The following is a 16,912-nucleotide window of genomic DNA, read 5'->3' as shown; positions in this document are numbered from 1 at the left end:
CTCTGACACCTTGTGTCCTAAATATTTGATTCCATATTTTATTTAGACCTCTACTCCGTGGACAGTAAATTGTAGAATTGTCTCAGTTGTTCAGATCCTTTCAACACTCATCAGGAGCTTTGATCTTCAAGCCTTTTATTCCCTTGCCACATACTTATTTTTCTGTTCCATGACATGTCACTTACTTGCACTCGTCCTGTTAAGGAGTCCACCATGGATGTTTAATATTTAAAGACTGGGATCATTTTGCAGGTTTTAGTTTAATGGTAACCATAGCACAGGCGCACATCCATTATTGAGAGCAGAGGCTCCCTGCATGTTCTTGAGCATCCTCTTTTCTTTAGCTGTTAGTGTCACAGGAGGGCTACTGTCTCTGGAACTCGGCTCTACTGGTGCTATGTGGCAAGGGGAGGAACTGATACATTAACAGCAGATCCAGAATGATGTAAACTGTTCATGTGTGTGGAGGTGACCATGCTAAAAAGGGAGACAAAGCCAGACAGTGACAGACCACGGAAAGTCCGGTTTCGGATTGCATCATCTCATAGTGGCAGAGTTCTGAAGGAGGTCTATGAAGATGGACAACCATCTGGCTCTCTGGATTCTGAATGTGCCAGTGTCTGTGGGATAGATGGACTAAGTGACTCTGAGGGACAGCAAAATGGCCACATTGGATTGGAAGGTGATCAGCATGAGAAAGATCAGGATAATTTGTTGGTATTAGCAAGGGCAGCCAGTGAGAAGGCTTTTGGTACAAGAAGAGTCAACATTTTAAGCAAAAATGGCACAGTCAGAGGCGTCAAATACAAAGTGAGTGCTGGCCAAGCACTGTTTAACAATTTGACCAAGGTATTACAGGTAAGTCATCACACTTTCCTGCTCTGAGCTTTGTTCCTGACTCACCTTCTCAACATCCCTCAGTTCTCTAGGGTAGAGTAGGCCTCTCTTATTTACAACTCCTCTAAAGTTCAAGTGACACTCTCCATCTGAGACATTGTCTGTGCAGCCACTATCTGAAAATAGGCTCATTATTCTTGGCAAACTAGACTGACTTCTCAAAGCTAAATTTCTAACATGTAAAATGATCGCTGATGTGTGAGGAGAAACACACTGCTCTACTTCTAAACAAAGAAAGAAGAGACTATAGTGTTCGACACATTTCAGCAAAATTTAAAAGTTAATTTCTTACTGGTCTATCATCCTTAAATCAGCATTCTTCATCATTTATATAGATATGTAAATAGAACAGGCCGAGTGCTAGTGTTCAGTGGAATCAGAATCAATGGTAAAATTATAAAGACTGTGAGGACATCCTCTCATCCTCAAGAAAGCTGGAGTTTATTTTCTGAAATCCATTTCTCCATTAATTTTTCTTAATAAGTGTAGGGAAGTAATTGAAAATGCTCTTCTATAAAAGTACAGGCTGAGACCAAGACTTTACAGTAAACATCTCTTAAAATGTGATGGCTCCTGCACACTAACGTAGGTTCATGTTATTTAGACCTGGGTGACTTTGATGGTGATTCACTGTTCAGGAAAGCATTTGAAATCATCCAGACACCCTGACAGGATGTTTTTTATAAAAAAAATTATTCCCAGCAATAGGGAGGCAGAGGCAGGCAGATCTCTATGAGTTCAAGGCCAGCCTAGTCTACACAGTGAGTTCCAGGACAGCTGGGGCTACAGGGAGACCCTGTCTCAAAAAGACCAAAAATTTTTTTTTAATTTCAGGAATAGAATTTATAATGACAGTCATTAAAGTAGCAAACCAATATTTGATTGGAATTCTACCTTGCATAGTTCTTGATATTTAAGTAAAATGACCTTTCATAACAAATTATTCAATGCTTCAATATTCTATAGGGTGCCGGAGTGGTAGAAAGAAAGTATTTCTCCAAAATCCATTCTGATATATTTCACTTCAAAGAAAATATCTGAAAAGATCAAATCACAAGAATTTAAAGAAACAAGTTTAGTTTTAATTAAGAGTGAACAGTTAAGAACAGAGGCAAGGTTTTACTGGATAGGGAACATTCTTGCATTCTTCACGCGTCTCTAGAGTTGTGACTATTGAGCTATTGGAATGAATTTTACCCAATATAAACATTCTGGAAAAGGTGTAGAACAAAGTTTTCCTGAAAATTAATTTTTATGATGTGCACATTTCACCTGGTTAACTCAGCTTGCTGTTATTTTTATTGCTTTATGATTCGGAGGTTTGTAAAACTGCTATACTAGTTTTAGTACTTTGATCTGAATTTACTTATTTATATCTCATTAAAACATAATTTTTAAACAAATATCTTGAATCTTCAAAACCTACAAGGAAAAAAATATTCTCTTTACTCTGATAGTACCATAAATCCACAAGTGAGCAGTAAAGGAAATCTGGCAAAGTTTGTCAGTATTTTCTTAATTTTAGTAAGCAGCATACTGCAGGTAATCCCAAATTTTGAGCATTGTCTTTATTTTTACCACCCCTCCATCATCATGAAATGAGTGTTTCCTGATCTCTCCAAGTGCTTTGACACTTAGAACTGGGCTTCTGGTGGCACTCTTCAAAGGGGCTTCATTCAAATCACTGTGAGAACAGTTGCTCTGTGAAATAAGTGAAACAAGACTGCAGCATTACGTAGAGAACAGATTTGGTTTCTTGGAACTGGATAAAGTACGCACATGTCAAGGATACCCTATCTATGTCTTGTTTTAGGATGACCGAGGCGTGTAGGATTTCACAGGTTTCCCATAGTGAAGTAGCAGAGAAGCTCTAGAGGCTAGAACTGGAAGTTAATTGTTCAGTTAAGCCCACATCCACAACCAGGTGTGACTTTCCCTGGACCTGTATTCTTCATATCAGAGCAAGCAGCAAACATGACTGCATGTAACCATAACTTAGAATTCATTTCAGGCAAGCAGTCAGGGCCTTGGCTATCTGATTAAGGTTTCATTGCATGGCCAATCTTGCTGAACAAGGAACTGTGATTGAAGAAACAGCCCTTTCTTCCTGTTTTAGGTTATAAAATCTTAGTGCTCTCAACTTGAAACTTGAGGGGAAGTCCTAGATAAACAAGACCATTTAAAATCCCCGGAAACCACCTTGCTTCTATCTCTGTTATGTCCTCAGCGTTGCTGTCCTTTCATAAAGTATTACTACTTGTTTTTCAAAGATTTCAGCTGTATAGAGCTCGTTATTTAAATGATCTTTCAAAATATTTTTACTACCTGGTAGCATTTATTTAGAAAGTTGGTTGAAATTGGATATCTGAACCAAGTTATGTTGTATTTTTTAAATTTATACCATAGACGACTGAATATTGGAGGATGCACAATATTATCAAGGTGATGGGTCATAGCGTCAGGAAACAGAGTCCAGTCACCTGGTGGCCAAATGGGCTTTGTAGAGTGGCAAGCCCATGAATCACTTAAGGTCCCTAGCTTGCCTAGATTGTGGGTCTTTAGGTATAGGAGGCTGAATTTTCTGCTCCTCCCACTGATAACAAGAAGACAATGCTCAGGAGAAGTTAATTTGGAAGTCTGAAAGCCCAGTATCTAGTTGTTGTCTAGAAATATGCATTGCTTAGAAGCTCTTTCAAACTCCTTTGGAAAATGCTTTGATTAGAAGCTTTTTGGGTTATTTTTAAATACATCAAAGTTTGAAAATCATTCAGCTATTGTGTAAAGGGGAAATCCAGGGCTGGTGAGATGGCTCAACTGTTAAGAGTGCTGGTTGGTCTTGCATCCACATAGCCACTAAACAATCTTTGGCAACTCCATGGACATTGTACAACATGGGTACATTTCCATACTTGTAGGCATAACACTTATACCCATAAAATAAAAATAAATAAAAATTTGTCACTTTCGTCACATGCAAAACAAACTACAAAGGTACTGTAACACATAACTTGTATGATCCAGTTCACAGGGCTGGATTTGAACTACTCCTTGCTCTTAGCTACAGAATAGTTCTAAAGTCTCTTAGTGTGAATCCATAATGCAGAAAATTAAAGTTGTTTACTTTTGTTAATTTATTGTTATGGGACTAAATTTTAGAAAGTTATCATTCCTTTATCTTCTCTTCAAACTATGTAAATAAGTTCTAGTGAAATATTCTGTTGCAGTTTCCATAATTTTAATTTCCTCTTGTCCAAATTTAAAGTAATTAGAGAAAAATAAGATAAACGAAGAAAATTGTAGCAAGCACTGCACTCTTGGTGGCTCCTTTTTAAGAATTTAAATGAAATACATAGCTTCTGTTTATATATATACAAGCATATCGCTAGTTAATGTGGTTATACCTAGAGCATTATAACATTTTTAAGACAAAAATGTGTTGGCAGAATAATTTGCATTTTTCACAGAGCTTTTACATGCATTTTTCTACTTAAATGTACTTAAAATTTTAAAAGCTAAGCAAGGAAATCATCATTATTATGTTTCCTTTGATAATTTAAAAATTATTGTTATGCCTACTTTATGATATTACTTAAAATTAGCATTATAATGCATGATTTTTGATTAGTGTTATAGATCAAGTGTTTGCTGCAAAGCTAATAACAAAGGATTCTGACTTTTTCTCTTTTAAATGTATAAGATAATCACAATATATTGTATGAAATTTGTGAAATTTCAATAAAAATTATACTACTAAAGCAACTAGAAAAAACTAGTTTAACTTATTAAGATTTAATTTTTTTTTGAGACAGAATCTCCCTGTAGCCCCAGCTAGCCTAACACTCACTCTATAAACCAGGCTTCCTTCTGTCTCACAGAAATCCACCTGTCTTTGCCTCCTGAGTGATGGGGTTAAAGGCATAAGCCACCAAGTCTGGCCTCTAAAGACTTAATTTTATCTATAAAAAGTATAATGCCAAAGCAAAAATACCCAAATTTGCCTTTTTGAAATGTAATAATTATGGATGTGACTACTTACACAATTTATAAGGACTAAATGTATCATGTTATGATACAATCTAGCCTTTTAAAATTTGACATTTGGTTGTTAGTTTATAAATTTTATCATTTGTTTAACATTTGATCTTCATCTAGAGATGGTCTGCAGAAATAGAGCATTTTTTTTTCAGTTTTAGGACTATTTTAAAAACCATCAAAGCCACCGTTTCTCCATTATTTGATTTTTGTCGTCATGAAGAGTACAAGGGTTTACCTCAAGCAAGACTGGTGCTCAGCATTTTCATAGGCTCAGGAAAGATAGTTGTCAGAGAAGTTTCTGGAAGTAGCTCTTATCCTCCTCTGGTTCACTGAATTCATGTCTAGTAATATAATAACATTCCAGAGAGGACAGGGTTATAATTGTGATGACTCCTTGGTCTTGATGGTCCATCTGGAGCACTGTGTTAAAAGAACAGCAACAATATTTAACACTGAGTAAGCAAATTCTGAACACTAGGACTATTCACATTACTTGTATGTATTGCCATATTTATTCCCCACTAGAAACTCAGAGGTTATTATTGATTTTAATAAGTTAGCTATTTTGGAAAACTTTTTCCATATAACCAACATTAACTTGTAGGATATAAACTGTCATTTATCTAGAAAAAGTCATATTACTTTCTATAAAAAAGGATGCTTTAATGAAAATGTTCCCTTTCAGCTATCAGGCCTTAAGCAAGAACTCTAGGCCTAATTTTTGATACAATTCCAAAAATATGTAGAAAACTGCACTAGGAAATAAGTTGACCCATTATTTTAAAAAAGGAAAGAAAAACCTTCAAAACAAGTTGGTACTTCTAATGTGTTATTTATGCACAATTAAAAAATTATAGACTGATAGACCATAGAGTCTGTGATTACCTTTTGCTACCTTGGTTACAATACTGGGCATTGAGTAGAATCTCAACTAACATTTTAATTTTACTCAGTTGTAACCAAAATTTTGTGAATCAGGAAATTATTATTATTGTTACTTCCCCTTTGATAATAAGTTTTAAGAACTCATCATGCATGCTTACTTTTTGATAAATAGCCCTTAATTTAGTGAATTAAGTGGTTTGCTTACTAGTAATTTAACTCTCTTTTGGCTCTGGAGATTTTCCATATCAGACAGTACTAGAGTTTGATGTTGGAGTGTTGATAGCCTGCTCTATTCCTTCTCTCTTGTGGGTACTCACCATATTCCTCCAAGCAGGAATGTAAAGGCATTCATTGCATACCTACATGGAACAGGCATAGTCTCCTAGAATGGTCAGCAGTGTGTTGTGAATGACGTAAAAAAGAGTTTCTGAAGGAATTTGTATCTATCAACCTGACTTCCCATCGCTAGAAAATTTACCTGTTTCTTTGCTGAGATAATATTCTCTGGTGCTCATTCTTTGTTTTCTGAATGTTATATTTTCTCCTTTTCATTTTCATTAGTATATTATCATTCTATTGGATCTTTTCTTCCACTCTTTTTTCTAATTTAACCCTATCTCTTGTCCCAAGAACTTCAGCGAATCTGTATAATTAATGACTTTTAATCTTAATCCTACAAGCCTCCAGAACTCAGTAACTAGTGATTGATCATGAGCACTGAATTATCCAATTTCTATTAATTTTGTTGAAACTTTCTATAGCTTAGTGAATGCTGATTATTCTTCCCTCATTGTCAGACTCTTGTATCATCATGATCTTTTAATTTGGTTTTGATTATGTTAATTTAATCTTATGAATCTACCTGAACTCTGACTTTCAAACCAATATGCCGATCAAACCCACAAATTCTGCATGACGAATTGCAACCACCCAATAAATTCTTATAGGCAGCACACAGTTAACACATAATTAGGGAACTGACATCTGATTTGTCTAAACCTTATTTTTTATAAATTTTTTAAATTATTTTTATCTTATGCGTATGCGTGTATTGCCTGCATGTAGGTAGTTGCACCCGTGGCATGCAATATCCGCGGAAGTCAGAAGAGGCTGTTGGATCTCCTGGGACTGGAGTTACAGACAGTTGTTAGCTGCCATGTGGGTGCTGGGATTCAAACCCTGGTCTTCTGCAAGAGCAACTAGTGTTCTTAACTGCTGGGCCATCTCTCCAGACCCTAAACCTTATTTTTTTATAAAAAATGTTTTTATTGAGATGTAATTCACCCACTCCCAACAAATGCTTTTAGTGAGTTTACAGACTTATGCATCTCTGTTATTTACAATTAAGAATATTTTCATCATCCATGAAAGAAAACCTGTAAGCATTCATGGTCATTCCTCCTTTCTCCCTCCTCCTTCTGCCTGTCCACTCCCCAAACTCTCTCAGCACTAAGAAATCACTTATCTACTTTCTGTCTCTATTTATATGTCTACTCTGGTCATTTAGACATGTTTCTCTTATCCAAATATAATTGTGTGTCTTTTGGGCAACATCTCCACATTCCCCAGCACTTGTCAATCACCTAAGACTCTGGTAACCACAGTTCTTCTCTCTGTTTTATAAAATCAATTTTTAAAATATTTCACATGTGTGTGAGATCATGTAATAGTTATCTCTGTGTGTCTGACTTAATTTTACTTAATGTGGCATTCTGCAGTTTCATCCATGTTGGTGCAAATGACAAGTTTTCATTTTTATGGTGTAGTAATTTTCTATTGCCACTGTATACCACATATTTGTGTGTTTATTCATCCACTAATGGAAACTGAGGCTAATCCCATTAGTTTTGGCTGTCATGAGTAGTGCTGCTAAAACACAGCAGTATAGATAACTCTTTGTCCAGGATATGTTTTGTGTGCTTGTTGTTGAGGATGTGTGTTCTACAGCTGCTGTATGAAATGTTCTCTTGATGTCCATAAAGTCTTTTTGGTCTAGAGTATTGTTGAAGTCTATTTTTCTTTCTTTGTTTGTTTTTTTTGTCTAGGTTTTCAGTCCATTGCTGAAGGTGAAATGTTGTTCTTTACTACAATTGTATGGTGGCCTAACACTTCCTTCTTATTTATTAGTATTTGCTCTTTGCTTACCAGGGCTTAGATTTTAGGTACACATATAATTACAATTGCTACCATCTTGCTAACACAGTCTATATGTTATTATGCAGTTATCTTAATTGTATCTTTTAACAGTTTGGGATGTAAAGCCTATTTTATCTGATAGACCTAAGACACGCCTGCTATCTGTTGGCCTCCATTTACATGGAACACGTTTTTCCATCCTTTCAGTTTCAGTTTATGCATTCCTTTACTGGTAAAGTAAGTTTCATGTACACAGCAAATGGCCCAGTCTTATCTTTCCTTTTTAATTCATACAGCCACTCCATGTCTCTTAACTAAGAATTTAACTCATTTATATTCAAAGTAATTATTGGCAGATAAGGACAAATCACTGATATTTTGTTCACTATTTCTGAGTTGGCTCATAGTTTCATTATGGTATTTCTTTGTGGTTACATGATTTTTTTCCTCTAGTAGTATGTTCTTATCTATTACCTCCCCATTTTCAGGGTATTGATCATAGATTTTTGTTTGGTGGTTACTATGGGACTTACAAAACATATAGTCACACTAAGGCATTTTGATCTGATAGAAACTTAACTCAGATCATAAAAATATTCTATATTTTTACTGCTTCTGCCACATTGAAATTTTGATGTTGTATATAATTTATACATTTTCATATTGTAACTCCCTTAACAAGTCATTATAGTTTTGATCGTCCTTTTCTTTTTGGTCTGTGTGTGTGTGTGTGTGTGTGTGTGTGTGTGTGCTTGTGTGTGTGCGTGTGTGCGTGCTGGTGTACCGTGTGCATGTGGAGGCCAGAAGTCAACCTCAGGTGTTGTCCTCAGGTGCTGTCCACCTTGATTTTGAGACAGAGTCTCTCAGTGGGACCTGTGGTTCACTAATTTGACTGTGCTGGCTTGCCAGTGAGCTCCAGAGATTCACATGTCTTTGCCTTCTTAGAGCTGGGATTTTGCATAGATGCCATAGTCACAGTGCCTGGCTTTTATGTGGATGCTGGGGATTGAACTGAATTTTCATGCTTACATGAGAGGACTTTACTGTCTCCCAACCCTGGATTATCTTTAATCATTTTTTTTGACTTTCATATTAGAATTATAAATGATTTTCATGGTACCATTACAGATTAGAGGATTTCAAGTTTGAGTAAATGCTTATTTTTAAAGGGAGTTTCATACTTTTTGATGTTCTCATGGTACCCATCAGCATCCTTTCCCTTAATTAGAAGGACTCCTGTTAGCATTTCTAAAAAACAAGCTCAGCCATGAGCTCTCTCAGTTGATGCAAGTCAGAGAAAGTCTTCATTTCTCCTTTATAGCTGAATGACCGCTCTTCTGAGTTGTGTGACACTATTCTTGAGGAGATGTGAACAAAGGATCACTAACCTCAGATAGGGAACCAATGACAGAATAAAGTAGGTATATTCTCAATTCCAACTAGGTGAACCAATGAGTTTTATTGGTGTTATTTGCAGATGTATGGGTGAGGGGTTGCTTACAGGAGCAGAAATGACTCAAAAACAGCTGTATCACCAAAATCCCATCCACCATGGGTGATAGGTCACAAAAGCAGGAAACCAGGAGTGTATTGCACAACTTGCAGGCAGCTGAACAGGGTGGAGAATGTCTCTTCAGGGTGCTCAGCTGAGCTCTGTCTTTTCTAGGCAGTTGGCTGATCTGAGCCTCTTCTAGACAGCCCAACTTGTCCAAGTGTTTCTTAGCACTCCTTCTGTTTTTATACTCTTCGGGAGGGAGGGTCCTTGTGTCTTTGGGCAGTTTCAGGGACTTTCAGAACCTCATGAGGCATTTAATGCCTTGGTTTAACAAGTTTCCCTACAGGATGGAATATTTCACCTCCCATTAGAACATCCTGCATCTTAAGGAATTTCCCCCTGAGAATGAAGGTTTCAGCTCAGAGGAAACTGCTACACAAGTAAGGTTCTTGGTTCGCAGGGTTCCATCACTGATTCAGTTCCTGTAATCTCCTTGCTTCTGAGCCTGTAATGTCTCTCTGCTAGAAGTTTGCCCCTAGACATATTGGAACCTTCTTTGATGTAATTGGTTTCCTTTTTTTGCTTTCAGGATCTTCTTTTGAGCTTTGATCTTTGACAGTTTGACCGTAATAAGGCTTCTGATAGTATTATTTTGATTATATGTGATTGATATCCTTTGGCTTTTTTGTACCTTGACGTTTATATTTTCCTCCATGTTTGGAAAGTTTTATGATGTTACTTTGAGTAAGGCTTCTAATCCTCTTCTTTCTCTCCTCTCTTGAGTGCTAACAATTTGTACGTTTGCTCTTTAAATCCCATTAGCTTTCCTCATTCCTTTTCATTCTTTTTTCTTTCCCTCCTCTGATTGGATAATTTCAAATGTCTGGGTTGCAACCAGCCAGCCCACCCAGAATCTCAGGCTAGACTATACAGTAAAGGCCTAGCAGCACCAAAGAGCACCAGCAAGTGTTCGAAGAGACTGCCACCAAAAGAAACGAAGAAAGCCCCAGCAATGAACCAAGAAGAAGAGGCGATCTATGAAATGACTGACAAAGAATTCAGAATCATTCTCTTAAAGAAGTTCAGAGAATTACAAGAAAACACAGACAGAAAACTAAGCGAAATTTGGGAAATAATTCATGGACAACATGAGATGTTTGACAGAGAAATAAAAGTTAGTCATTTCAAAATAAAAATCCTAGAATTAAAGAATACAATAAATGAACTGGCGAATTCAACTACAGGCTTCAACAGAAGACTCGATAAAGCCGAAGGAAGAATCAGTGATCTTGAAAACTGGACATATGATTCCAGACTTTAAGAAAGCATTGTCACAGCAGAAGAAGACTAACTTTGGTGGCTTGCTCATGTTGGCAGAGTTTATGATACAGTTCATGAAGCTCAATATTTCAAATTTTACATTAAAATAATATAAATATTTACTAGTATACAAAATTACACTCTTAAATAAATACATTAATGCCCCAGTCATTCTTTCCTAGAAGAGAGCTACAAAATTATGGACTAAATAAAATATCATGCAGCAAATTTTAGTTAAGAGAATTTTATTTATGTGCACAAATATACTCAAGATTTGAAGCCTCTTTCCTCAAGTTTATTTTTCCAATAAATCGGTATTTCACCTAACTGCTGAGAAATTATGCTTTAAAACATTTCTTCAGAAGGGAAATAGATTTATATTTTTCTTATAACTCTCCCACAGATTTAATATATAACAGTAGTTTTTATTATCTTATTGATGTTTAAGAAACAAATTGAAGCTGTGAAAAAGTTACGTTAATGTACTTTCCCTACTCTCTTATGAGACTAATGACATGTAATTTTTGTATGTGAAAAGCCTCTAAAAGCTTGGCTAGTCCACAGAAAGACAGAATAGTGAAAGGTAGTGTGCCAATTTTCCAGAAACAGTTTTTGTTAAAAGAGAAAAGACAGTTATGCTAACACAGGTCAGTGGAGAGAGCAGGGAGAGAGTCCAAGCACAAAACTGGTGGAGACCGAATAAGGATCACATGAGCTAGCAAGGTGAGAAGAGCTAAGGGGCCTGGGACCTGAGGGGAAGTTGATGGGTCTGAGACCGAGTAGAAGGGCTTCATGGATTGAAGGCAGATTAGCATGGAGAATCCTAGTACCAGGCCATGCCACAAAGCAGCTGTTCTTATCTGCATATTACCAGTAGCATGGGTCCAGGTTTATATGCCCTCATGGCCATCTAAGGACTAACTTCCTTTGAAAACTTTCAGCACAGCAGTTGTGCCGCATCTAGCAGACGTCTCTATCTCCCATGTCCAAAGATTTTACTCAACTTTTTCCAAACTGTTCTCAGTGATCCAAGACTCATGACTTTCCCCCAGAGAGAGAACAGTATATCTGGAATTTAGGTCAATTATGTTGGTTGTATGAAAATTAAAGCCTGTAGTATCTGTTTTTGAAGAAGTGGTGAATAATGATTACTAGTCACCCTAATATATTGGTTTCCTATTGCTGCTGAAACAAATTACCATTAACTTAGTGGTTTAAAACAATAGCAATTTATTACTTTATAGTTACGGAGGCCAGAAACTGTAAGTGTTAAATGACTGAATAAAGATTTTGGCATAGCATTTCTTCTGAAGGCCTAGAGTATGTTTCCTTGGATTTTCCAGTTTGTAGAGGTTATCCACATTCCACTGCTCTTAGCCCTGTGTCACTCATATCACTGCTTCCATCATTATTTTTTTTACTGAGACTCCTTTATCTTATATAGACCTTTGTGATTGTACTAGTCTCACCCAAATAATCCAAAATAACCTTCAGCTATTGTTTGGACCTGAACAACATCCCTAAATTAATATGATGCAGACTTAGTCCCTAGCTGGTGGTGCAGATGGAAGGTGGTATAGACGTAGAAAGTAGGTTCCATTGGAGGAAATAAGTCACTGGGGAATGACTTTGAAAGGTTCATTTTGTTGATTGTTTCTTCCATATGCTCTTCTTCTGTTTTCTGCTCATGATGAGGGGAAATGCTTTACTCTATTACAGTCTCCCTGTAGTGCCAGGTGACTATCATGAGCTGGTACCTCTAAAATCATGAACAGAAAATGCTTTCTTTTCTAAAATTGTCTCTCTCAGTCACTTTTCCCCCATAGTATCAGGAAGGTTATTAACACAGAAAAACTAGTGGATTAATACTGTTGTGATTATACTCAATGATATATGATTCACAAGCTTTGGAATTGCTTTTCATGAGGAGCTTAGAAAGGTTTGAAGATGTGGACTGGAGAAGCCCTAAAATGGTGAGAGTGAAGCTTAATGGAAGATTCTGGTGAGCTCAGAAGACCAAATGATGATAGAAATGCAGACAGTAAAGAATGTGCTCATGAGGCTTCAGATGACAGCAGAGACTCTGTTGATGCTATGTTCTGGTAAAAAAAATTATATAAATTTAGGCCAGGCCCAGGGACCTTGGAAGCAGCTATGTTTAAAGGTAATGCACTACTTAATCTGTTGGAGAACTGTCAAGCCATTCAGGTGATGGCATTACTATTGTTGGCTGCTTTTAGCTTTATTTATAATGAGAATGAGGATGAAAATGCAGAGTGGAAAGATTTGAAAAACTTGCAGTTTGGTCAGAAAGAAACATATAAAGATGGGGCCAAGGAAAATGTGGTAGCTGAAGAGATTGGAAATAAGTCAAATACTTTGTTTGGGGACAATAAGAAATATCCTATGCATCTCCATAATTGACCAGACCCTTACCTATCATATTGTAGGCTCAAGGGTATCAAAGCACAGACCCACCTGAAAGCTTGTCCTTGAGATGCTACTTGAAGGCTTTGCTTTGAGCTGATACTTGCAGGATGCCCTGCTTGCAAAGGGCAAACTAGAAAATTGTTTTTAAGGACTTAGTTTATGATGCTTCACTGCTCAGACACTGCAGCCATAATCCAAGCGGGCCACTCACTGATCAAATTGGTAGTACAACTTAGCATCATCATATACAGAATGCAAGAACTTGAGGTTCAAAGATACTGCTCATCATATTTCAAAGGAAGGCCTAGGAGGTTAAGCAGCTTGGGGTAACATCATAATCCTTAAAGGTTGTTGCTGAAAAGATGATACATGAATCTGTGAGAGTGAAGATAAGGCACCACTGGAAATGTTAGAAAGCTAGAGATGCCAGTATGTAGAACATCTGCCACAGAAGGATGGAAGCAATTAACAGTCGGTCTATGACACTGACCTTGTAAGCTATAGTCAGAAAATCCATAGGGACTGAAGTGCCTAAATCCTTTGGAGCTCACATGACACTATCATGTGTTCTAGATGATGGCACAGAATTTCAGGATTCACTGGTTGCCCTTATGGACTTTAGCTTCATTGTTGTCTCATCCTGTCTACACTCTAACTCTTCCCTTTAGAAATGGGAATGTCTAAACTGCGCTATTATATGTTAGAAGGATATACCCTGTTTTCTCTTATTCTTTTTGAGACAGGGTCTTGATATATAGATTCTGGCTTTGGATTTATGAAGCCTAAGCTGACCATGAACTCAACAAATCCTCCTGGCTCAGCCTCTCAAGTGTTGAGACTATATGCATGTATTCTATACACCCAACTTGTTTTTCTTTTCTTAATTTTCACAGGAGGTAAGAGTTTAGCTTGAGTATTAGAGATTTGGGGACTTGAGCTTTTGAGCAGAGCTGGAACTGTGAAGACTATGGGGGCGCTTGGAGATAGACTAAATGCATTTTTGCATTGTGAGATGAGCATGAACCTTTAGGAAGTATGAGAAAAATGCTTCAGTTTGGATCTAGAATGTTTCCCAAAAGCTCATGTGTTGAAAACTTGGTCACTGGGGGGTGATGCTGCTGGGAAGCTGGAGTCTGGTTGGAGGAAGCAGGCCAATGGGGGCACGACTTTGAAGTACATATTCTATCCCCTGCCCATTCTGCTCTTTATTTCTGCCATTCTCCCACGATGAGGTAAGCCATTTGCTGTGCTACATACTCCCTCTATGATGTTACACCTCAACAGGAATTCAGAATAAATGAAGAAAAGTAGTCACTGAACCCTCTGAAACAGTGAGCCAAAACAAACCTCTTCTCTTTTAAGTTGCATTTCTCTGGCAGTTTGTCACAGGAATCAGAATACACTGACCTGTCAGCATCTTTAATATCTACAAAATTCTTTTTTCCATGTAAAAGAACATATTTACAGGCTGTGAAGGTTAAGATATAGAATTTTGTCACTATCCTGCCTACTATTCCTGGTATTAAAATAATTTTGGCCAGAGGATATTATGGCTGTGTAGTAGATTAAATTATTATCTCCATATTATTCTGTTTCTATCTTTTCAAGATTTACTTATTTTTATTATGTGTGTATTAATGTTTGCTTGCATAATGTATGCCTGTGCACCATGTACATGCAGTAACCACAAAGGCTAGAAGAGGGTGTCAGATCCCCTGGAATTATAGAAGGTTGTGAACTGCTGTGTGGGTGCTGAGAACTGACCCTGGGTCCTCCGTAAGAGCAATAAGCACTCTTTACCACTGATCCATCTCTCCAGCCCCATATTATCCCATTTATTTGTAGTGGTATTGTACATTGCCACACATTTGTCATGATCACTTGAGGGCAGAATGTAATTTCAAGCCTTTGATACAAGTTTTAGCTGCATGTTCTCCTTTTGTTGATAAGAGAGTAACAGATATGATACAAACAGAGGTGTGGAGTGAACATGCATGATTGCACTTGTCTTTCTCATACTCCTTCTGTTATCATGAGAAGGACATGTTTGGAAAGCTCACTGGTCCCAAAAGCGTAAGAGATGCAATGACCTGGATCAAATTGGTAGTTTAATCCAACTCTGTAGAGCCCAGCCTTGGTCAACCTGACTCCCAGTCTTCAGACTTATGAGTAAGCGATAAATAATATAAAATAATATTTTATTTTACTGTTTTGGTAGTTTGCCAACAGCAGAGGAATATTGGTGTACAAGCACCTAGGTACTGAGTTCTTTGCTCTGAGTTTTACAGATGGTAAGTTACATAACTGTCTGCATGCTTGACTTCAACAGTTGGGTCCTTATTCTCTAAACGATTATTGTCTAACCATTCAGCATATGCCGATTCTGCAATGTCAAGGTCATATCTAGCCTTTAGTGGGGATTTCTCAGATCAAAGAATTTGATAGAAAAAGGTCATAAATCTTATTATCCTACAAAGATTAACTCTAGTAGAACTGATCATATTGGGATAGTGTATAGTCATCTATATCAACGTAGTTTAAGATGAATGTTTTTGGTAGCAACCCCATACTGCCGTGATGTTGGCTTGTGGCTGATTCATATATCTTTTCTTGGTGACAAGAATTTTGACTTAGACATTTTAGTAACAAAAACCATCTATTTTTACATATTTTTAAATTTTTTAATATTTTATTTACTATTTTTATTTTATGTGTATGAATGTTTTGCCTGCATGTGTATAAGTGCATCTATGTCATGCAATCCCCATAGAGGTCAGAAGAGGGCATCGGATCCCCTGGAACTGGAGATACAGATGGTTGTTAGCCACCATGTGCATGCCGGGAATGGAACCCAGGTCCTCTGCAAGAGCAGTCAGTGCTCTTAACCACTCTCCAGCTCCAAAATCATCTATTTTTTTTAATTCCACGTTATTATTAGTTTTCTTTCTGTATTTATTATGTTTCATATATATGCTGCTTTGTACTGATAATTTTGATCATGGAAAATTATCAGTATGGAACAACTACCTGGAGAAGATAAAGAAATGAATTTAAAGTTAACTAAACATTTGTGATGAAGAAACAAATGTTTTAAAATAACTATTAGAAATCAATAAAATTAAATTAATGGTTTTAGGGAAATAAGAGAAAAACACTGAAAGATGTGAGGGACAAATGATGCAACAGTCTCTCCTTCCAACTTCCACCAAGTTATGAAGCATTATGAGGCCTCAGTAGATGTGGATACCTAATCTTGAACTTCCCAGAAACATAAGCCTAAATAGACTTCTTTCTTTCATAAATTACTCAGTCTCAATAGTTTGTTATAGCATCATATAGTGGATTAGGAGCAAAAATTGGTCTTGAGAAAGTCAGCTGTTTTTATACAAACACCTGAAAATGTGAAAATAACTTTAGAACCAAGTAAGAGGTATAGGCCAGACTCGGTTGAAATGGGTGTTGGAAAGCCTAGGATTACATATTCAGAGCTTTAAGGGAAATTCTGTTGAATTTGTGGAAGAATAAAAAAGTATTTGGGAAGTCAGGGGCTTGTTAGAAATTACTTAGATAGTCATGATCAGAACATTGGTGGAAGCGAGGGCAGTTAAGGCCATTCTGATGAGATCTCAGACAGAAATTAGAACCATTCTTTTGACAAGTAGGATAAAGGCCATCCTTGTGCTTGTGCCGAGGAATTTACTGAGCTGTGTATGT

At 36.9% G+C, this 16,912-nt stretch overlaps 1 protein-coding gene across 1 annotated transcript in view; it reads left to right on the top strand.

The window, feature by feature from the left end:
- The first annotated feature begins 398 nt into the window (after positions 1 to 398).
- The window catches only part of Grxcr1 (glutaredoxin and cysteine rich domain containing 1), a 132,500-nt gene continuing 115,986 nt past the window's right edge, over positions 399 to 16,912 (top strand). Inside the window, exon 1 of the mRNA XM_008827207.1 lies at positions 399 to 858. Coding sequence (XP_008825429.1) covers positions 457 to 858 — 402 coding nt within the window. The 5' untranslated portion in view covers positions 399 to 456. The remainder of the gene's footprint in view (positions 859 to 16,912) is intronic.

Source organism: Nannospalax galili, unplaced genomic scaffold (assembly GCF_000622305.1).
Source record: "Nannospalax galili isolate Female #2095 unplaced genomic scaffold, S.galili_v1.0 scaffold772, whole genome shotgun sequence".
In the NCBI taxonomy this organism is placed as follows: Eukaryota; Metazoa; Chordata; class Mammalia; order Rodentia; family Spalacidae; genus Nannospalax; species Nannospalax galili.
The sequence above is the reverse complement of the archived record's forward strand: the minus strand, read 5'-3'. Positions and strand labels throughout refer to the sequence as shown.